Source organism: Falco peregrinus, chromosome 8 (genome assembly GCF_023634155.1).
Source record: "Falco peregrinus isolate bFalPer1 chromosome 8, bFalPer1.pri, whole genome shotgun sequence".
Classification (NCBI taxonomy): Eukaryota; Metazoa; Chordata; class Aves; order Falconiformes; family Falconidae; genus Falco; species Falco peregrinus.
The window spans coordinates 32,900,796-32,924,515 of NC_073728.1; the positions used below are offsets into that span (position 1 = coordinate 32,900,796).

At 45.7% G+C, this 23,720-nt stretch overlaps 1 protein-coding gene across 4 annotated transcripts in view; it reads right to left on the minus strand.

The window, feature by feature from the left end:
* Positions 1 to 3,978: 3,978 nt before the first annotated feature.
* HEG1 (heart development protein with EGF like domains 1) overlaps positions 3,979 to 23,720 on the minus strand; it is a 56,137-nt gene continuing 36,395 nt past the window's right edge. For all 4 annotated transcript variants that reach the window (XM_055812191.1, XM_055812190.1, XM_055812189.1 and 1 more), the window contains 8 exons: positions 22,648 to 22,706; positions 22,062 to 22,222; positions 20,184 to 20,318; positions 14,665 to 14,707; positions 14,516 to 14,553; positions 13,885 to 13,972; positions 12,264 to 12,438; positions 3,979 to 10,569 (listed from right to left, as the gene is read on the minus strand). In XM_055812191.1, coding sequence (XP_055668166.1) covers positions 10,420 to 10,569; positions 12,264 to 12,438; positions 13,885 to 13,972; positions 14,516 to 14,553; positions 14,665 to 14,707; positions 20,184 to 20,318; positions 22,062 to 22,222; positions 22,648 to 22,706 — 849 coding nt within the window. In that variant the 3' untranslated portion in view covers positions 3,979 to 10,419. The remainder of the gene's footprint in view (positions 10,570 to 12,263; positions 12,439 to 13,884; positions 13,973 to 14,515; positions 14,554 to 14,664; positions 14,708 to 20,183; positions 20,319 to 22,061; positions 22,223 to 22,647; positions 22,707 to 23,720) is intronic.

Consider the following 23,720-nt stretch of genomic DNA (forward strand, 5'->3'; position numbering starts at 1 on the left):
TACTGCTCAACAGAGTTAAAAAGCAACAAACATCTGCATCCTTAACATCAGAGAAACAGGATTGACCTTGTCCCTTCCGACAGTGATTACGGCTGGTTTGTTTGCTGCCATCTTACGTGTGTTATGGGCTCACTAAGGTGGTGTGGCAAGAGAAGGGGGAGCAGGCAGGGCAGCCCGCGGGTGTTTGGGCGGCAGCCCTCCTTTCCTGAGAGGAAGCCTATTTGTGCCAGGGAGATGCTGGGAAGCAGGGATGATCAGGCTGAAGCAGGAAGCCCACAGCAGATCTAGAAATGAGAAATAGCCCAAAAGACCACAGAGCAGGTGACACAGCTGTTGCACAGGGAATATAGGTGGAAGGTAGAGACTTACTGCATTGCAGGAAGCCTCAGAAAACTGCTAGTGGAGACCAAGATAGGAAAAAAAGATCTCTGCAGGCAAAATCTGGTTTTCCCAACCCTCTTATTTTTAGCTACCTCACCTGCCTGAGTTCTCTAGCTGAATAGTGTGTCTGTTCTGCGTTGTGCTTCAGCAAAATGCACTCCTTTAGACTGTTAGAAACCAGGTGGTCCATGGTCATTTCCAGTTCCTCCTTTTCAGGCCAAGGTATCGTTTCTTTCCCTTCAAAGGTCTGAGTGACCCTGGATCCTGCCACAACTGCCAGTAAAGACTTTCTGTGAAACGAACACAGATTATCTTGTCATTATCAGACATGGACTAGAAGGATGAGCAACCCATTGGTGTCTCCTGCAAAGGCACCTCTCATGGCTGTGGAGCTGGTCTCTTCTGGCAGACTCCAGTGCCAACAACACTGGGTGTCAGGGAGCTGTGGGGCTGAGGGCACTGGGGGACCAGGAGCGGCCAGGGTCCACCCCACCACCCCCAGCCATGGAGCAGGGATGGCCTGCGAGGGAGGCCAGGGTCAGGCAGCCTGGGGCATGCTCAGGGTCCCCACAGCATCCCCTCACTCCAGCCGCCCTCTCAGGCCACCCAGGACCCAGCTCCTGCCCCTGCTGCTGCTTACTCCCCCGCCAGTTGCCCATCCTGGCCGATTCGGTTCCTCCAGGCCCCTCCTTCAGACTCCCTTCTGCCAGGAGCCGACAGAAAAAGGAAGGGTTTGCTACCAGGGCGCTGTGCCCCCCTGCCTCGGCAGTGTCCAGCCTCCACCCCAGGCCACCACCACCCTCCCAGCCTTCCCTTACAGAGGGCAGGAGGCTCCTGAAAACTAAACCCGAATCCTCGTTGGAATGAAGCCCGTCAGTCGTGAGCAGACTGCGCTGTGAGCTGCCGGGGAGACCCAGCGGCCCCGGCCACCAGCCACCCAGGAGCCACCACACACGCTGCAGCTGGAAATCCATGTGCCGAGGAGGACAAACCTGGCTGTGGAGGGTATCTGGCAGAGCTGTATGCCACTGGTCCTCCGGCCATGTCCATCTCCCATATCTAGACTCTTCAGCCATCTCAATATGTCCCGATATTCCAATGCTCCCTCTAGGTACAACTAGACTAATGCAGGTCTTAAAATCTCCCTGTTGGCTCTGAAGCGAGTGTGTAGGACCAGGAGAACTTCCCAGGGTACTATTGAAACCGAGGGTCAGGTCTTCAGCAGGTGTAAATGGTACAGCTTTGTGGGCTACACTGGTATCTACTGGCTGAGTGTGTAGTCCTGCACATTAAAACTCTTTTCTATGGAGAATACACATCAGAAGCTGGTGTATTACCTATATAATTAGAGTTCACTTCCGTTCTTACCTGGATGTTCTTGTTTACCATGATCACAGTTTGGAAGGCGTGAATTATTTGCAATGCAAAAGACACGAGCCTCTCCAGGAAATAATGCACTGATCAGACCTACACTTCCACATACCAGATCTTTTTGACTCTGCTTGCCCCACCCTGTCCCTTTTGCGACACACCAGTGGTCACCACAGACTCTCCTCGGGAAGAAGGAGGGTGACAGGCTGTATGTGCCCCATTGCTTGTCAGTTTGTGGAGGAATTAGTAATTGAGATTTGATGGTTTAGGAGAACAGACATAAAGCAATACCAAAACAGGAAAAATTATGTCATTGAAACGTCAGCAGCTCTAATGCAATTATTAATGAAGTTATTAAACACTTGTTTAAAGCGTACAGTTTAAGCTGTAAAACCAAACTGTTGTGTGTCAAGGCTCAGGTATGGCAATCGAGAACACTGACAAATGATTGTTTACGGAATAAAAACTGTACTATACTTAGCAACACACATAATAGTTTCCTCTTGTCTTCATCTTTATTTATGGCAGGAAAAAGAAGTACCAAAGGTGAAAGACCTTGCTTACCTATTAGAGGGTGCATAGTCCTGTGCAGCCTCGTTATTTAACTGTAAGTTGTGTGTAATCAAGAGGCAATCATGCTGCCAGAAGACATACATTAAAGCAGGAGCAAGTGCCTTTTACAGCTTTTCACATGTGTCTGCTGGATATTTTCTCCCTGTGTATTTTTTCAGTCCTACTCCTTACTAGATTCCTACACATTTGCTATCTCATGTAAATGTGGTTCATCCACTGTATATTACATACACAAGTGGAAAATATGTTGTAATTCTCTAAAAGTTCAAAAAAACCTCCCGAAAGTCTAAACCAAAGTGCTATACCTACAGATTCACCCGCAATCAGGGGAAGCAGTTTGACTTCTTTTCAGGTGGTTCCCAAGCTGGTTGAGGGCCCACACTCGATGGTCTCAGAGACACTGGTATGCAAATCTGAAGTTGGCAGGACTCTTACACATGTTTGTCCATAACTCCAAAGGTCTTTTACCTGGTGTCATGGCAATGTTGTCACCAGTCCTTTTGCACTGCCAATTTCCTTAAAAGATACCAATGTCAGACAGAAAACAGAAACACCTGCAATAGTATTAATAACAAAACTGAGACACTATTAACGGTCCTCTTGCAAATGAACAGGGTCTCAGGATTTTATCAGGTTACTGTCTCCTCTTTTTTCCCACCAGAGTCTTACCAGACAAGGAGCAGGCATATAACACAAATCTGTACTATATCACAGTAGAAAGTAGTATAAAGTTTCAGGATGTAGCAAGCAGCATGTTCTAGACTCACCATTCCTCTGCGAGTGGCACTCCCTTCACCTAGGGCAGCTGCCTAGTGTGGGGTCCTGTGACACTACTGTGAAGGGTGAGGGATATCTTACCATGGGGTGAGCTACCCTCTGCAGGTGCTCGTCTCTTTTCATGGCTACCAGAGGAGCCAAATGGTGCGTTCAAACTGGCCACCTAACTTTTGGTAAAGCAGATGAATCCCACCTTAGTCTCACCCGATTGCTATCGCAGTTGAGTGTTGTACTCCTCTGGAGCAATATATGAAAAGATTGTCCCAGCTGAACATACCTGCCATTACTCCAGAAGCTCTTCCAAATCATGCCTCTGCCCAGCAGCCTGGGCTGGATGTTGTGTTCATCTGGATTCAAGGTACCCTCCTTCTTCCGCTGAGAGACCCTCAGCTGTATATTCCTCACAGTTCCCAGTGGCACTTACTGAGGTAGGACTGATCTGGCTGTGGTCAGGTCCAGCCTCTTGACCTTGCAAACAGCCCTGCTGCACCAACCTCTCCTGAGGTTTTCTTTCCCTTCAACATGCACTCACACATGAAAACATGTAAATTCACCAATCCCCTTGCAATTTCAGCAGGATGAAAAATTAAATTGGAAAAAAATTAAAATTAAACTGAGTTGCGTAACGCTACTGAAATAAACATATCAGAACACAACTTGTATTTCAGCTGAGCAGAGCTTCATTTAGCACAACAGAACTTACCCATTTCCACTGTGATTTTCATTTTAGTTATTCAATCAATAAGCACAACCAGAAGAACAAAATATTCAATTTCTTATTTCCTAGATTAGATTTCTAATTATAGTAAAAACCTTCTAAAAGTTGTGTATGTATCTCTTTACAGGGAAAGCTAAGACAATAAAAAAGCTGAGACATCACGATATTTAGTTTTATTGTATCCTTTTATAATACTGACTAGAACGCCAGATTTAATAATATTGGATGCAGGTATAAAAATAATCCAACCCTTTAAAATTACATTTTGCTACTACAGTACTGTATAATTAGTGGAGGCTGAAAATATGATACAACTTTAAATAATACTGGTTTGGAAAATGTCCTTAGAAACCCAGCAACATGGAAGCAAACATTCACAGATACAGGGAAGGAAACAGGGCAATGTCAAGGACATAAAGGAGGTTTACATTCAGGTTTATAAAAGAAGCACAAACAAATGCTGAAAATTTACCTTTTGAAACAGAGCTCACAAAAGGTAAGCTTTACTACCGCAATTCTGAAAGCTGCTCAAATAAACCATTATGATTCTACACACCCAATTTGACCTTCTGTTAGGAGAAAGTCCTGTAGAATTTAACAGGGCTTAAAACAAATGACCGAGTTTAACAGAATTTCCTTTAAAAAAGGAAACTTTTAGGTATTTATTCTGTTGGGGTGGTTTTTATGTTGTTTGTTTGTTTAAGTAAATCCATCCTAGCAGATTTTATTGGAGACCTTTTATGTCAGGTAAAATTTATGTTCAAAAGAAGCGATCAGTTTTTACTGTATTCCACAGGACTTTTCCATATAGGATTTTGCAGATCTGGGGGCTACCTGCTGCAGTCATTAACCCAAGCAAGACTCCCACCTCTTCTAGCATTTTACCAGAATAAAGGCCAGGAGACTTAGCATTTACATCCTACTTTTGAGGAACATCAGGCACCCTCTCTAGGTTTTCCCTCAACGAGGATATTATGCACATGCAACACAAACCAGACACAGAATAGGTGCCATCCCACATATGCCCTTACAGTATAGAAGCCATACTCACCTTAGACATTTACTTCTGCAAAACAAGCAAGTATATTCCTTTCTTTTTTTTTCTTTTTTTTTTTTTTTTATTATTATTTCTTACCCCTAATGGATTTCTGTCCTGCTTTTCAATTTCAGCAGTTCAAGGGAACAAAGAGTTAAGTACACATTGTAAAGCTCCTGGAATCTTACACAGTGCATACCCCTTTTGAAACTGGGAGATCTCGCCTCGTTTCTGAAGGGACAAGTAAGAGTGAACTGCAGAGTAGTTCTTATCTGTGACTGCAGCAAGCACCTCTAAGCCCCTAAAAGATCTGACATGATAGGAAACAGGTTGGCTGATCAGTAAAACACCACCACAAAATTCACATTTATTTTCTTCTCGGGAAGGTGTTTCAGATCTTGAACCTGTTTTGTTCAACCTCACATAATACAGGTCCCGCTACAGAATAAGCATACTTTAAAAAAATAAATACAACATGGAAAGGCAGCAACAGTATCACAGAAATAGGCAGAACACAGAGCCACGGGAATGTACATATGACACACAGGTGACCCTGGTGGTGGAATTATTCAGGCCTAAAAACCCCACTTGATTAAAGTCCATAGGAGAGTTACTATAGTTGATGCTGGATTAGGTCCTTTGTGTGTGAAGAGGAAAAAACATTAGTCAGCATAGGAAGAGCATTTAAGTAAAATGCATCTGTTCTTGTTAATTTAAGGAAGAAAACTAAGGTTTAAACGTCACTATGAGGGAACGAGAAGTCCAGCTGGATTTGGAATGGGTATGGCCATTGACCAGCATTAGAGACAAGTCCTGGGGAAGCACTTGGTGTCTGCAGCAATTCCCAAGCCCACTCTGCTGCTCACTCAGGTCCTGGCAACAACAATAAGTATTGGCACAAGCAATTCCACAATGACAAACACCTCTCTCTAACTGCAATTTATTGCTATTTTTCAAAGCCTTTTACTACCGCTCAGTGTGGAGGCAAATAGCTTTTAGAAGGCTGGCCACAGCAGGTGACTCAGTGACTGATAGCGGGACATAGGGGAAATGCCACAACAGCAATGAGATTCACTGCTGCCACGTTACCGAATGCTTTAAATATGGAGGGCAAAGGGCATTGAAATGCCCCTGTCCTGTTTTTCCCCCATATAGCCCAATTCAGTGCTGTGAGGTTTCAACATTATGCAAAAGGCCCCTTATTTTTCCAGCGCAGCTGGGAGGGCTGGCCATGGAGAGCAGCGGTGCGTGGCAGGGACACAGGAAGGCTGTGCGCACGAGTTTGAATAATCCCTCGAATCTGCATTTTGCTGCTCTGTTCACTGGGATTGCCTCTCCTAGGCTGACTGCCAGAGGTACTTCTGCGGGTGAGTGGCTTCTGTCAGGACAACTAGCAGAGCATCATAGCAGCAAACGCACACCTCCTACATCTTTTACTATCAAGCAACAGAATTAGCATTTTTTCCAAAGTTAATCAGAAATACCCCACATCACTGCCCATAGGTCCTTGCTGACTGCTCCTCTAGCTTTCCACCACAGCCACAGCAGATTTCTGTGCAGTGTTGATACAGTTTTTCTTCCTTTCCCCACACCTGGCTGAACCACTTGCATCCTCCTTACAAGAAACACGCCACTTCTATCTTAACCCCTTGGACAGGGGACAGCAATTCCCCTTGGCAAAAACATCCAGTGTGCTCAAAATCTGCAATTTGGGGGAGCTAAAAGTAATCTAAATAGTCTAAGAAATAAGAGGCATCCGCATTTGAAAGTGGGCTTGAGGGCACGTGGAGACTTCTCACATCAGTCAGGAGGAACAAGCTCCACTCCACTGCCAGAAGGTGCTTCATTTTTGGCAGACAGAGGATCCTGGTAGCAGCTTTAACAGGCAAGTTGCACAGAAACAGGTCACATCCCTGCTGTGGCTGGGCAAGCCCACTGCTGCTGGGACATAAGCATTAATGTAAGTATCGTAAGTTCTGGCAAGACACACTGCACTGCACCCACCTCTTTTGCCGTAGTGGAGCTGGGAGACAGTGGGGCTTGGGTGAAGGCGGAAGCAACGCAGCATGGGGAGCGGCTGTGCTGGGGGAGAACTGGGTGCTGAATCACCCCAGGCAGCATCTGCTGGTTCCGCAAAGATTTCCTGGTATCACTGTGTGGCAAAGTACCTGCACTCACCCCGGTGCCAACTCCTGCCTGAATCCTCTCCTGCCGGCTGGGCAGGGCCTCCTAGGACACCCAGAGAAGGTGCTGCTGGTCGGGAGAGACCCCTTTCCTCCCTCTGTGGACTATGCATTGGCTCTGCGACTCCCTTCCTACCAAGGCTAACAAGAAGATCAGGCTGCAATGAATGAATTCTCATAAGAAATTTCCAAATGTTTACCTTTTTTGGCAGAGAGAAAATTTCTGTGCATTAAAGTGCTCTCTTTTGGGAAAGGCCAAGTTTTGCAGTCCTCACTCAGAAAATCCTGCTGGGTTTACTGAGACCCTTTCACTTCAGATACAACATTAAGAAGCAGCTGAAAATCATTAAGACATGAAAATTAATTACTTGCAAACTTTTGTGTGATCTCAGTTAGGAATAGTCCTATCTCATTTCCACTCAAATCACTTGCAATTTGCTATTTGCTGTGAGATACAGACCAGGAGTTTTGTTCATATAGTCCATGTTATTCTTTATATAGAAGGATTGATCTGCAATTGTGAGCTGATATTTCCTACTTTGTCCTTTGTACTTGGCACACACAGGTAAATTGCCCAGTCTTTCAACTAACCAAGCAATTAAACATATTTGCCTGTAAGCATGTGCCTGAAGTCTTCCTTACCTGACAAAATGCTGCCATGTGGTTAAATCCTACCATCATTGCTGGGACTCTCCTCCTTCTTGCTAAGCCACTTTAGTAAAAAGGGACAGAGCCCAGTGCTCATCTACATACTTTGGATTTAGATTCAGCATCATTCGCATCTTCTCCATTTCTTTTCTAACACAGACAAAACCCTCCTCCATACCATGGGAAAAAGGCAGTCCTTTCTGTCCTGGGCACTCTCAAAATCAGAGGCAACTCACCCACACAGAAACAACCTGCCAATGTCCTCTTTGATGGATCCCACCGCATAGCAGAGTCAAGCCCTTAGTAACCATAATCCAACAAATCTTGTGCAATTAAGATACCAGGTGCTAATGAAAGGGAGAAGAATATCGTTCATGGACTGGAAACACCGATCCATGTGGCAGGAATCCTAATTCTTGTGCTTTACCTGTTACACTATTTTGGATACTGTAGCTACAGTTTTCCTTAAATATAACTCCTTTAGGCAGCTGTACTTCCCATGAGCATCCAGTCATTTCCTCCCTACAGCTGAGACAAGCCACATACTACCACCTGCGAGGTTGATTATGGATCAGACAGCATGAAGCTGCATGCAACGTCACCATAAGGCAACATAAGAGCAAGGGATACTGCCCCAGGGATCCATAAAGATCTGGGTTTTTGCAAGCCTACACTGCTGCTTCTACATAGTAGATAAGGGGTGAGGCATAAAAAGACACTGTGTTTTTGTGCTATGGCTGCTGCATCAAACTATATCTTCTCAAGCACATTTGTGGTGCCTTTCCTGCCTTGCAGTTTTGAGAAAATAGACGTGAATGTGAGCAGGGACCAGAAACCTCTTATCCCACATAGCTAAAGACTGCCTGCTGCTAGCTCCCCTTCCTCTGGGTAGCTGTTGCACACTTTTGACAGGGAACACAACAGCCTTCAAAGTGCTGGGAAAGGATCTGGGAACTCACATCATCTGTAGGACACAAGTACCTGCTCACTGATGGAGGGCTCCTCGTCAACCCCAGGGTTGCCTCCCGTGAGCAACCGCACAACATATCACATCTGAACTGCTGCTCTTACTTGGGGTTAGGCACTTCGGGAGATGCATCCTGTGGCCCTTAGTGCTTCAGTGGGATGAGCTACCTTATGAACTTAGTTGTAGGCACTGTGTCTTTTCAAGCATGGCCAGGAGAAGGGAATATCAGAGGGTATGTGCCCTTCAGAGAAACTAGCTTATGTACACACTACAGAGATGGTGGGTTAATGGCTAAGGAATTGTGCTATTTGTTACCCTCCTACAAGCAGCCACCTTGAATTAAAAGCACAGTCACATTCAGGGGAAGGATCTGTATTTGGACAGGGTTTGGATGCCTCAGGGTAATACCCAGAAAAGATAAGCAGTAAATATACTTCATTAATAAGATCTCTTGCAACACCCAGCTCAGAATACAGTCCATGAGCTTTCAATCTGATCTTTGGTAAGAAATGTAATAACTTATGTTTTTCAGCTTTTGCCAAGATGATTAGTACGTGGAAGCCTGTCTGGTCTGAACCACTCAAAACTTGGATGGGAGAAAGCAAAACACTCCGACATAAGTGATCTTTGCTCCACTAGGATTGAAAGCATCATGGTTTTCTCTCCTTTACATGCAATTGACTGCAGCGAGCCTTATTTTCCAATGTACTGAAAGCCTCTACAGCTCCTACAGAAGTCAAGGTGGGCTGTGGAGGCTTGAAAACTATGTCCCACCTGCAATGCCCAGAATTCAGATTCCACTTCCCAGCCAGGGCTATAGAATTATTGCTCCTTCCCAAATTCCTCATAAGGAGCATGCTGAATTCCCAGCTCATCTTTTTCTTCCCTGTGAGCAATTATTTAGCATTATATTGCTGTTTCTACACTTAAATCCCTGCAGGGAAACAGAGCCCCATAAGATCCTATATGGAAGCACTATGATGATGCGTAGTAACATCACTTCTGGACAACGCTGGTTGACAAAACAACATACTTGGACTCTTCCCTACATATAGGAAGTTTCCAAAGCGGCACACAGGATCAATTGAGTTTTCTTTCAGGTAAAATTGCAGTGGTATGACTAACTTTTTGGAGATGATCAACCCATGAATTCAGCCAACATGGCCAGGCACCAGGCTTCAGCAAGGATCCAGTCATCTGGAGAACCTCGACCAGTAAGAAGGTAAGGGCCAGAGGATAAGCCAGCTTTTCTGTCATGTATAAAATGGAAAGCAATGCAGCAATATAGAAGGGAGTGCACAAACTTGTCCTACCAGAAGCAGTTGCACAGCAAATCTTTGCATGAAGGTTGGCTAAAAAGACAAGCACGGTCTACAGTGAAGAAGATCTGTAAACAAAACACTCCCTAGTGGTATTCAATGCAGAGTGCTGGGCACAGTTCGTCTGCCTGTACTGATCCATGCTTGCCATGTAGCGTAAAGAGTGAAGAAGCAGCACAGAACAAAACTGGAGTACATGTGTTAACTTCCATCTGGGTCTTTTAGTGATGTGCACCTTGAGCCTCTCCCTCCTCCTCTTCCTTCTCTCTGCTGCTCAGCAAGTATAGCCATCCGTCAGGGCAGCAATGCTCAACATGAAGTTCAAAGTCCTTCCTGTTGAACGGGAAGAGTAAGATTGATGTAGGCTGAACTGCCCAGGAGACAGATTGTACCTGGGGATCAAGGGCCATAAAGCTGTGTCAATCTTCCACTCCCTGTCCTCACTGCTAGAAATAGTCTCTTCTTCTGGTTTCGTCACTAATGAAGGATGGATTGTATTGTCCAGGGTAGATGCATGAATGTCGAGATCCAGGCAAACCAGTGTAGGGAGGATAAAGTCCATTTCTTTCCAGTTCAGGATTTCTCAGTCCAGTTGGCTGTATTAGCAAAAAAGTAAATAAAAAGGGTCTTATTCTCACAGTCATATCCTCCTTCAGGCACCGCCTTACCACCTTTCCCAGCAGTTATTTCAGTAGCTAGAAGGAACTATGTGATCACTAATGATTTCTATAACCTAGAACGATTTTTACCGTGGGAGTTATGCATTGCATGAAGGGATTATTCTGATGCAATCTAGTTTCGACATCTTGCCAATTAGCAGACTTAAAGTTTACCTAGCTTCATCAAGTGCAGTCTAAGTGCACAGTTAATTTTTAATCCAAGAGAATTGTGCTGATGAGTTCAGGTATTGAAACAACTCTCATGAAAAGGATATTTTCCCAGAGCCATCCTTAAAGAAAATGTTTCTAGAAAATTAAAGTTAGTCTCCTGCTTTGGGTATTACCTGGGAGCACCTCTCTCCCCATTAACCACAGGTACCTGCCCTGCCAACACAGACACTTGAATTATATGTCAAATACAAAGTGATCCAACCTTCCTTTCTCTTCCCTTTTCTTACTTAAGTAAAACTCCTGGGGACACTTGGTTGAGGAACTTTGGTGTCTAAGACCAAGACTGTACAGTCCTTTCACCCAGTAAATAACACCAAGCCACCTGCTTTGATCTGTTACAGAACAGATCCATGCAAAGCCCTTATTACCCACTGCTCACTAAAAAGCTCCCCTTTCTAGTTGCCAGCATAATAAAAGTCTTAAAAAATGTTTAGGAAATGCATTTACATTTCCAAATCTCTCATTCATACTGGGGGATTGATTATTATCAGGAAGGAGGATTATTTCCCTTCATGCTGTGCAATGCAGTAAACTTTCTTACTGAAAAACTTAAAATACAAGCCAGAAAAAAAAAACCATTGCTCACTGTTCTTTACTCTGGAAAGCATGAGCCCAGAAGGTGTGTGGTTTGGGTGAAATCCTGCAACCTTCACTTCCATGAGTAACCCCCTAACATCTCAAGGACTTCCAGTATGCTGCTGTAGATTAGTGACAGGTGATGCACCAGCATCACAGCTCTGGATACAGACATTAGCACATGGTACCAACCATGATAGCAGATCTTCTGCTTGTGTCTTTCTGTACTCTGCACAACCTATTACTCCTCCACCACTTCTTCCCTGTCACTTGTTCCCTCAGAGCTGAAAGAATGCTCCTTATGCACCCTTCTTGCTGCAAGAAGGGACCTGCACCCTGCAGAGGGGAGGACTGGAAGAAAAGAGTGACCTCTTTAAGAAAAGAATGACCCCTTTTCTACCTCACCTCAGTGACCTCACCTCAGTGAGCAGCATTTTCCCATCTTGGGGTGAAGTCCCCTATGCAGAGGTCTCAAACTCCCAACATCATCAGTGAGGGTGACAAGAGAAAACTACCCACAGGGATCCCTAGCAGTTTGTCCAAAACCTTTAACTGTTCTTCTCTACTCTAGGAATGGTATTTTCGGGCGTATACCAAAACATTTCTAGATATTTCCCTAGCAATCTTCCTAATGACATCTCTTTGTGGTATTCACTATGTGTAATAGCTAGAGTCCATAGGATTCCCAGTGCTTTGCTGTCTATAGAAGTCATTAGCTTTGCTCTTTTATTTTGCAAGAAAGGGATCTGTACTTCCAAAACTAAAGGAATATGTCTTTCCTGTATCAGGCACGAAGAGTTAATAGTTAAACTATAGATAAATACCGAATAATACACATCCGTCATCTGCAACAGGTTCTTGGTGCTTCCATTCTCCTGCATCTCTATGGTCTCTCTGCCCCACTCCTGTGTGCGGGGGTTCTTTGGATATTCAGCATATGGTGACATCTGGAAATCCCCACTCTTGAAAATGAGTTTACTTATGTCATTTTTATTCTTCCTGTTTATAAAAAAAAATGAAGGAGAGTGAAAACAGGCAACTGACCCTGTTATCTTGTATTCACTTCTGTCATGATCTCAAGAGATTTACTTCATGTTTTGAACCTTGACTGGGAACAAAGATCACCGCAGAGGGGCTACAGTCCGATCTTTTGCTCGGAGTCAAAATCAGGTATGAGGTCAGATCACACTAGCCAGGGCATTATCTGGTGGGATTTAGGATGGAGATGGCATAACATCTCTAAGCAACCTGTTCCACTGCCTTACTATCTTCTTGGTGAGTTTTTCCCTACATTCAGTTTGAACCTCTCCTGTTCCAGTATATGCCTGTTGTCTCAAAACTGTGTGTGTTCACCTAAGTCAATGCAAAAGTCATGGAAATTTAGGAAGAAAAAACCCTGTATGGGAGCCCCCATGCTATTCAAGTCTCCAAGTGCTTAACTATAGCACTTCCAGGCAGTATGTGAATTCCTAAGAAGGAAGACCTGCAAGAGGCCAGTCTGAATGGCACCAAATGCCCTACATGACTACAATGTTGTATGAGTGGGCTTTGGCGACACTTCCAGTTCAAAGCTGAGTACCCTCCAGGAAGTCACACAACCAGCACCCTGGGGCCCGGGAGTGACCTGGCCATCACACCTCCTGGCTGGGGCTTGCTGGGGCTTCCCTGGCTCAAAACACAAGGGAATAAGCGCACACCACTGTGCCAACCAAACCACCACCACGTCTATGTCACTGATAAATCCAGCTGCTGACTTTAATCAGAGAGCTTTGAAATCCTAGATCTGGCGGCTGGAATGGGGGGAGAGAGTGTTACTGCAAGGCAACCCTTTTCATGATATATGAATCACGAAGCAGATCTTCCTCAGCAAGAAAATCTTGCCTCTAGTCTGAAGCTACCGGCTGGTACAGGAACTATGTGTGTACATGCATGTGTGCATCTGAGAGGGAGAGACACAAAATGAGAGCACATGCAGGACTTGTCAGTAAAAGGAAATAAAAATAGCCTTAAATACACTCAAACCCCACTGGAGCAATGGCCAGTAACCCCTCCTGTTGCCTAAGCTTCTCCTTTCTACTTAGCTTGCATTTTTGGAGACTGTTCCCTGGCTGCTTTACAGCTCTAAGTGGGAAGGACTCCTTTGACTCTCCATCCTTAGAGGACATGATTGCCAGGCACATCTTTAAAGATGCCCAGTTTGATTTTTTAGCCTGGTTACCGGCGGGGGTGTGTGTGTGTGTGTGTGTGTGTGTGTGTGTGTGGCGGGGAATACCCCAAATGAAAGCACAATCTAACACTTCAGTATCTCTGATTAATCCATTTGCTTAGCGATCCTATGTTTTCACCTATGTTTTGGTCCTTCAGGGTTCACGTGTGGAGCACTAAGTGTGGTGTAACCCGCTGAGAGGATGCCACTGATAAGCCAGGGCTGGCGGTGGTACCTACCGGCAGCAGGTGACGATCAGTGCTATGCCCATGATGAGCAGAAGTCCCCCTCCTGCAGCCGCGATCACCACAGTGATGAGCTGATATGCTACAGATGGGAAAGACAGACTCACTTAGAAACAGCAATGTAGTTGTAAATATTAATGTAAACACCTCCACAGTCCTCATGCAAAGGGATCAACTGCTTATTTCCCATCTTCCCTCCCTCTGTAAGCAATTTGCCTTAAATTTTCGAGTGAAATGGATGAGTTGGGGATCTCTTGCTGAAGGAAGAACAAGCTATTGTTCCCCCAGGAGACAGATTCACTTCACTGATAGACCAGAATAATTCAAATGGTATTACATGGATTCACCTCTGAGTATCTTGCTTCAAGAATTCCCACTATATGTGCTATCATGACAGGGCATCCAGAGAAAGGAGATCTCCTTTCCTTAGGAAATAACGTTAAGTCAACTTTGTCAAAGAAGTTCAACAAAATAATTTTCAACAGAAAATGAAGAAACAAAAAACACTGACAAGAGTAGCATGTACCTACTGCATTTTAGACTTAGTCATTTGCAATTACTTGTTTCAAATCTCTCATTTCTGACACTGTGGAAATTAAAAAAAACCCCAAAATTCAGTACTTACGGTTTCCACAGTTGAATCCACCTAAGCCAAATGGGCAGCTGGTAACAGAAAACAACAGGGAGTTTCAGCGGCTTAGTTGTGCCAACAGGACACCAAAGCAACAATAAGAAGAATGGTGGGGTAGGAGGAGGGCAGAACAGTCACCATACCTCACACAGGTCTCATTTTCCAGTTTATATCCGTCTTCACAGGCTGAAAACAGAGGAGAGAAGGGCCATGAGCACCGCATAGTGGTGCAGGGGCAGCAGCATTTCCCATCACCGCTTCCCACCACAGCCTCACCCCAAACAACCTTGGGGACCAACAAGCTGGTCTTCACTGCTGGCACAGCAGGAACACGGTGCATTTTAGTGTGATGCAATATCTCCTCCGGTTTAAGTGAAACACCGTGCACTGAAATTCACCTCCCGCTGGCTTTGATGGGACCATTTCAGGACTTCCCAGCAAAGCCAGCCTGCAGCCTAGCACAGGGTGGGCAGCTGGTCAAGTAATTCCCAGTAGAACCTCTTCTTGTCCAAATGGAAACCCGCTGCACACTTGTACCGCTTCCCACAAAGCAGCAGTGTAAAAAGAACTGCAAGTGCCTCCAGTTTTTGGTTTGAAATCTCATTTGAACAGTGCTACTTTATCATTGATGCACATTATTAATTACTGTTAAATGTAAGTATTGCAACAAAGTATTATGCAAACACAGTTGGGGTAACCCAAAGTGCTATATTATGTTTTGTCTCGTGTCATCCTTTTTTCCTGTCTTTCAAATTCAGAGCTAAATCAAATTTTGAAATATATTTTACTACAGAATAGAAATTAAATTTACTAGGTCTAAAAAACCCAGAAAACTGCTATGTACAAAATATTGGTGAAAAACTGAAACCATTGCTTCAAAATAAAATAATTTCTGTGCTTATCTCATCACCTGATTTATCTGAGAATATTACAATACCCTTCTGATGAACAGCAAAGGTGATGACACATTGGACATAAAATTATAAGCTTCAAACTACTGATGAGATCACTGCTTTTCTCAGCAATAATCCCACCAGAGCTCAGGTAGATCTGCTGCCTTTTGCAGAGACAGCGAAGGTGGTCGCTCAAAGAATGGAGCAGCAGTGACATAGACGGAGTCACTTTGGGCAGGGGGACAACCAGGACGAGCACGTGCAGCAGTGCAGCAGCCCTTGGGGGTCTGCAAGACATTGCACCGGAGTCTGAGAAACCCCTGCAGCACACTCCACGGGGAATAAAACCAGACTGTTACGTGGAAACAAAAATGCTCATGGATCTTTTTTCCCCTTAAACACTATATGCTTAAAACTGGTGTGGCAGCAGCTCTCAAGCCCTCTTCCCTCTGCCTTGCACTCTAACTGTAGGGATAACCTGCAGCCAAAAGTTTGGGCGCTCTCTAACCCCAGCAGGCACAAGGTGTTCTGCAGGGAGAAAAGAGCGTTTCAGCAGAGGTCCCAGCTAAATCAGAGCAAAACCCTCACCTCCTCCTCCGCTGCTCCCAGTACACCAGATGCCTCTTCCCCTCTGGCACAGCCAGTAACTGTATTTTCAGAAACACTCAGCACAGGAGGGGAGAAAGTAAGAAAAGGACAAACGTGTAACGTTGTCTGTTAGGGTGGGCTGGCAATATCACAGCAAACCGAGAGAGAGCACTAGTATCTTGCGGCTCTTCCAGCACCAATAACAAGAGATACTGATGCCAGCAGAGAGCAATGTGGTATGACCTCCTCCTCATAATATAGGTCACAGAACTTCCCTAAATTTAATTCCAGTTTCAAATCAAATAATTGAACTGGAGCTACATTTTAGAGAACCATCCAAGTTTGATTTTAATATTTTCAGTGACGGACAATCAACCACAACCCTGGGTCAGATGCTCATAAAGTTAATTTCCCCAGCCATTAAAAACATTCACCTTCTTTCTGGTCTGAATTATTCCAGTGTCAGATTCCAGCCTTTGGATGTTTACTTGCTAGATTGGAAAAGGTTATATGATTACATTTCTCCTTTTCACCACCAAATCACTCCTTTGCCTTTAATAATGTGCACTGAGATCTTTGAGTCTTCCTGGTTATTGCAGCTTTTCTCTGAACGCTCACAGGTTCTCTTTGACCCTTTTGATTTCTGGTTCCCAGAAATAGATGCTGCAAGGCCAGGGATAACAAAACTTTCCCTCTTCTGCCTGCCCGTGACCCCTAAATGCACCCAGGAACTGTATTAGCCTTACAAGCCAGAGCTGGGGACCTCTTTTTACTGGCCAGACCCCCTTCACAGCTCTGTCCAAGTCTCTGCTTTCCAGGAGATGCAACCCACAGTGTGCCTGGCACTCTGCTCTTGGATGCCTCGCCTTGCATGTGGTCATATGGAAATACTGTTTTCCTATATACCATTTACTAAGCATCCCATGTTGCTCAGCATGCCATTTTCCCCACGGCGTGTGGGGATGCAGAGGAGTGATTGCACTCACATCATGAATATTGCAGCTCTAGGCACAGGCTGGCCATGGCAATGGGCACCAACGATGATGTGGGAGCTGATGTCCACAACAGCTGGTCTTGCACCACTTCCTCTGCCCTATAGAGCCCCACTACTCCCCCACTACCTCTTTAACTCTATTTATTCCCCCAGAGCTGGGGATGGGGAGGGTCAGGCTCTTTACAACTCCCCCTCTGCTGCATCTCATCATGATGCTTTTTGCATTGGATTTATTTTTCTCTCTTTAAGATGGTTTCTTTGAAGTCAAGGAGGAGATCAGAGGAAGCTGAACAAAAGTTAAAAGCCTCAGTCAAGTCAGGGCAAGGTAGTAAACCCCAAAGGACCTTTGCCTGGCTCATTCATAACGCTGAGGCATGAGCAAAATGAGGCTGGATGAGTTGCTCCTGTCAGTCACTAACAAACGCAAACTGAAAACATGGAACAAATGTTCTACCAAAGCAAACCACAAGATGAAGCAATAACAAAATCTGCAGTGAAGGGGAGGAGGCATCAACTTGACAGCTCACTGCAGATGCCTTCTCTGCTGAGCACAGCAGCCCCATGTACCCCAGCCCCATGTACCCCAGCCCCAGCCTGCCGCCTGCACATTGGGAAGGCCTGGGGGAGCCTGCAGGCAGATGCTGGAGCCCAGCCTAATCTCACCCCTCAGCCCCAGCCCAGTAACGTGTGTAGACACGTACACCCTGCGTGGAGCTGTGCCTGGGGCAGGGGCAGCCCTGGGACCCCACTGGCACAAAGCTCTCGGGCCAGGAGGCTATGGGGCAACACAGAGGAAAAACAAGATCCTGAACATGCATCTCTCTGTCTTAAACACGCAATGCTCATCTTTTTTCCTCTCCTCACCCTGCCTTTTCCTGCCACTTTGCTTTCTCCTCTGGCATCTTTCCTGCTCCTTTGAACATGCTCCCAGGAGAGCTTGTGCTGTCACACTCACTCAGCAAGCTTTCAAACGTGAGCAGGGAACAGAGGAAAGGCTTAAGTGTCAGGGGCCAAGCAAAGCTATCAAGTTGTGCTTTTCTACTTGGGATTTCTTTGCCTTTCCAAAACAGACTCAAGGGTCTCTTTAGAAACCTGCTTTGCTGCTCCTTGCTTTGCTCCAGAAATAGCATGCCCTTGAAAAGCTGGCACATTGGCTTTGCCACCGTTTCCCTGAAGATACCAGGAAGGTTGAAAACCAGCAACGACCCAGAGACAACCTAACTGCACACTGAGAGGTACCGTGGCGAACATGTCAAAACTCCTGTGGCTCAGAGACCCCAACCTCCCTTTGTGCAGCGGATGCTTTTTTGAGCATGCTCCAGGGGACAGACACTGCCAGGCAGGACGGAACAATCCCTGGGGTCAGGGTGGCCAATGCCTCGTGCCCCAGTGGCTCTCCCAGCCGCTCTCCCAGCCGCACCCGCCTTCCCACGGGGTAGACCGGACAGGGCAGCACAATAGCCATTTCCCTCTTTGCAAATACTATAATTGGAGTTACCACACCACATTTTCACAACCCACAATGAGGGTCGGATGCTCAGGAGACCTTGATTCCTGTTTAGTCACTAAGAGGGCAGAGATTTTCAAAGAGGCTGGCATATTGTGTGCTATATTTATCAGAAAATAGCCCTAAATATCAAATGAGGGCCATAGCCTGGCTTTTGAAAAAGCCTTTAAAAATCCCAACCACCTGGCTTACCCAGATGGGTACAAAGTGATGCTGAAAATCTGTTACCTTGCCATGGTACGTGGCACCATGCTGTTGGTGCTACCCTCATGCCACTGCACTGCCGCCTAAATCCCGCATCAAACGTGTCCCTCAGACACTCTGAGGCTGGTCAGTAAGATGTTTCTACTGGCAGCAGCAAGCTGAAGGTGGAACTGAGCCCTTACCCTGTGCAGATAGGGTTTTTTATATTTTGCATAGCAAACAAGACCTGTAAGTAGCAAGTAACCACATGTACAAGATGTTAGATCTCTTAGCCCTCTGCACCCATCACATCTGAGCGCCCCACAGCCTTTCAGCTATTTATCATCACAACACTGTTTGGCAAGAGACATGAACAAGAAAAACAGAGTAACTTGTGCTGGGTCCCCAGAGTTGATGACGGAGCAAGAACTGGGCAAAAGCCTCTCAGGTTTCAGCTCAGCTCCCCACTCTCTACAATAAGCCCTTCTCTGTCTCTCAAGGGTCAGTGTGGATAGTCAGTATTTCCTAACAGAAATCCTTGTCCCAACATACAAGATGAGGGCAGGGAAGGAAAACACATAGGAGAAGAAAGGTTTTGCCTGCAGCCACAGAGCAGAGGAGAGGAAGGACCATCCCAGAGGCAGGACCATGACCTGGAACCTAGAGATGCCCATTTCTAAGATGTCCATCCCAGAGCCTGCAGCACATGAGTTATTTCCAGGCACATTTTTCTCACTCTCTGATCAGATTTGGAATGAAGAAAGCATGTCCTCCTATTTCAACTGCAACCCAGCAGACACTGCCAGAAGCAATATATAACCACTACTGCAATTCTTATTGATATGTCATCTGAAAACCACATTTCTTCGGAAGCCCTACAACAGCTGCTGGAACTAGGGGATGGACACCCTGATCCTACAGAAGTCATTTTGACCACTGGCAAGCAGACAAAGACCTTGTTTAAAATGCAGTAAAAACAGATTTCATGATCCGAGGAGTAGCTAAAAAATAATATAACCATTAAGCTTAAAATTTATTAGGAACACAGAAGAAGAATAAATTCATAATAATTTTCAGATACTTATTTTTAAAATATTGATGATATATTAGTATAAGCTTGTGAGTTTAAAGCACTTCTCCTAAGTTCGCTGAGAGTTCAGACAAAATCAAAACAGGCAAAGACACACGTCATCTCTGCTCTGTGCCACTGAACTGGAGCCCAAAGCTGTCAGGCCCCTTTCTCCCTCTTCTCAATCACTGTGACTCACAGCGTGCTCCAGAAAGAGATAATATTTTTCCTAGGGAGAGACTGTATCTTCAGTGTCTGCTGAAAAGTCCCCTAACTAAATAAAAGAAACTTGAGCTGCTAATATTTATTCATAATATGGTGCTTCTTGCACGCACAGTGATACGCGCGCACACACACACACTCATTTCCACTGGAAAAAAAAAGTTGAAGCAAAATTCAGGCAAAATACCCTGCATAAAGAGTAATACCTCTGCAGGAGTGGTCCATCTTGTTGTATTTGAAGTACCCACTTTTGCACTGGCAGAGTGCGACTCCATCAAAGTCGGTGCATTCAGAAGTTTCCTTGTCGCACTCAGGGTCTTTCTGCTTGCACAAGCTGCCAACTGTAGGGAAGAGGCGGCCAACATCAGCGTGATTCTCTCTGAACCCAGCCTTATGCTCATTTGCTTTCCCCAGGCATCACGTTCAGCTCATGGGCTGCTTTAGTCCCCCCCCTTTTTTTTTTAATAATATTTTTTCCATTAGGAGACAGTCAATGTTACACTATGTCACCATTTCTTGCCTATCTACTGCCATTTGTACAGGCAAACAGGGGGGCAAATAAATGTTTCAGCTCAGAGGCAGGAAATTAAAAAGAAAAATTTGGTTTGGCCAAGCTGAAAAATATTCATCCCCAAGACAGTTCAACAAACCAATTTTTAAGTTTATATCAAGCAAAATATTTTGCTCTGCCCAAAACAATTTTATTTTCCATTTCAATATTAAGCACTGGATTTTTTCATTTTTCAAAGAAATAATTTGTCCTTTCATTTACCTTACTTCGAAGCAGTGTTTTATTTTAGAAAGTGAGATTTGTGCAACGAGCATACAGCAAAACCGTGGATAAATGATGGAAATTGTGTCACTGAATTTACATTTTTTACTGGGAGGTCAGACTAAATGGAATGAACAAATGAAAAAATATTTATGAGGAATAGGATTTTATGGAAAATCTGTCACTTATCTGGCACTCACCTTTTATAAACCTCCCCCTGCTGGATTCATCTTTTTTTCTTTTTTTATCTGACGTCTTTTACATAATTACACAAGAACATAATTTGTTTCTTATACTGCTTATTGCAAGTGAGAAGCAGACGTCACCAGAAGCATCGTGTCAGAGGTAACAGCTAGATATAATCTAAGCTGGTCTACCAAAACAGATAAATTCAATCCATGGTGGAGTGTGGCTTTAAAATACGGCATGTTAAAATAAAAACACGTATAAAATTCTCATCTTCATGTTTACTTTGCTAAAATGATCCAATGGGGTTCCCACTACATTCAGGCTAAGCGCTGCTGCCCTTCATTCTCAAAGCCAAACCTTGAAGCCTCACATGCCAAAGTCACAGAGCTCCACATGCAGAAGGTTCCTTGCAGGAGCCCATCTTTCAGGGGTGCTTACTCCCAGTATCCTGCTGGTACCTCTCATGGCTAAATCTCTACTGTTCCCTTGGAAACAAGGACTGGGAGGTGCAGGGCACAGGGCCACCACCACCGATGGGGTCCACCTGGAGAAGGTCCTGCACAACACTCGTGTTTCCACAAGTGTCTCTGCGCTGCACCCATGTTCCCCTTTGGCTGGTAGAGGACTGGGTACAGAAATCGAAAGCTCTCGATTGTGAACTGTTTTTACACCCTGCAACACTGAAATTGGGCAGGCAGGAGCACGGGGCTCCCCGCAGAAGCCTCCAGTAGCTCTGATCAACTGTACGGGGGGGGGTGACTCTTGGCTTTCACGCCGATTCCCCGGCTCCCGGCCACATGTGTAGAATTAAGACTTAAGGTTTTTTGATCTGGCCAGGGCCCGGTGTCGCTTCCCAGAGATGAAAGGCTGCCCTACAATGTCTCTAATCCTGTGCTGTGTGATGTTTTCAGAGAGGCAGATCTCTCACACATGTGGAAAAGATAAGGTTCAATGTCTGCATCCCTTTTGTACTGCAGGGCTCCTAAGATGAATCCCATTTAAATAGGATAAAAAAGATTCAGAAGGGTTTTTCCGAACATCAAAATCTTTCTCCCTGTTATAAAAGCAGCCAAATAAAACATCCCTTTCCCCTCCTGGCCCAGTCCCTCCAGACACTATTTACCTCTGTGGAGTGGTTTCAGGCTGGAGATGAACTGGCAGGCTTCAGTGGGGGATTTGCAAGCTCGAATGTAGCTTTTCACACTGCTGACAACATCATAGAATGTCACGTTGGACGCTAAAGAGAACGTGGATTGCACTGAAACATGCACAAAATTTGTCTCCCTAACAGAAAACAAAACAAAACAGCCCTGAGTACCACAGGTCAGTCTGATGTCATCGTTAGCACTTTATACATAGGACTCTCATTAACACAAGCGAAACAGCCGTGCGTTGTAACAGACCTTAAAAACAGGACAAACTTGCACAAAGAGAGGGAAATTTGGGGCTGGAAGGATGCTGGTATCTCACTTTGAAACCAGCCATAAATCCTTCCTGGGCAGCTCACAAGCCTATCCCCAAGGCACTCAGGCCAGGAGGAGGATGCTGGGAGAGCCAGACAAGATGGTCTGGCATTCCCCATGCTCTGTGCCACCACCAGGCTGGATTGCATGAAGCCCAGCACTGACTCAGAATGGAGAAAGTGGATCTCACGTTGAATATCCCGAACGCTCAAGTTTCTCACTTTCCCGTGGTAGCCTTAGCCTTACCTGGTCACCTTAACTGTGGAGTGGTGGTACCCCGGCAAGCCCGACAGCGATGCATTGAGCTGCAAGGAAGGAGAGAGCAGCTGTTAGAGCCCCAGAGGATGACGGAGGGAGGCAGCCCAGCAGGATGTAGCACAGGATGGCCCTTCTGGGTCACTGACACCATCCCCTTCATTTGCCAGAGCTGTCTGCTGAGGCCGAGGGGGCTCTGAGTGTCCAGCAGTTCATCTGTTCGATAAGGAAGATGCGCCGTCCTGCTGTCAGCAAGGGACGGCTAAAATCAGCACCGTGCAGTCTTGGACAGGAATGAAGATCTGGCCATTGTGACATGAGCATCTGCCTGGGGCCCCACTGTGCAACAACCACAAAGGCTGAGGGTGAGCCAGGAGCCAGCAGGGAGAGAGCCCCGTGTGAGGCTGTGCTCAAAGCGGCACCCTCAGAGACTGCACATCTTCCAAAGAGCCTCCCTCCCGCTGGATCCAGGCAGTTGTTTGTGTTCACTCCCCAGCACAAACCATGCAGGCAGCATCAAGGTGACTCACTCGAACTCCCCCATCCTTTGGCGACATCTCCAAATCACCTACCCCAAAAAGAGCTGGGCTGAACTGCAGCCAGCCCAGGACCTGCTAACAGGGTGGACTCACACATGCAATGATCTGGCTAAAAAATGCACAGAGATGTACATCCCCATCCCAGGGGTCTTTTTGGAGCAGGTGATGGCACAGCATCTGGGGAAGCCACCAGCTCACGCAGCACTTGCTTTCAGCTGATCGAGGGCCACTTGTTTGTGGCAGCATGGCTGGGAAACTCCACCACTAAGAGGAAGGTATGTTTGGGTGGGTGCTGCTGCTGTGCTTCATCCCATGGGGTTTGACTAAGAGCAAGGTGGCACTAGCCGCAGTTCAACCCGTCCCAGCACCTGTGAGATTTACTGGTGAAGGATAAAGCCCAGGGTTACTGTTTTAATGCTTGACCTTGGAGGAGCACTAGTGCCCCTTCAAGGTCTGGAAAAGGCAATGCAGCCAGGAGACACTAGGAGAGGATGGAGGCTACAGAAGCGTGAACCCAGCCACACA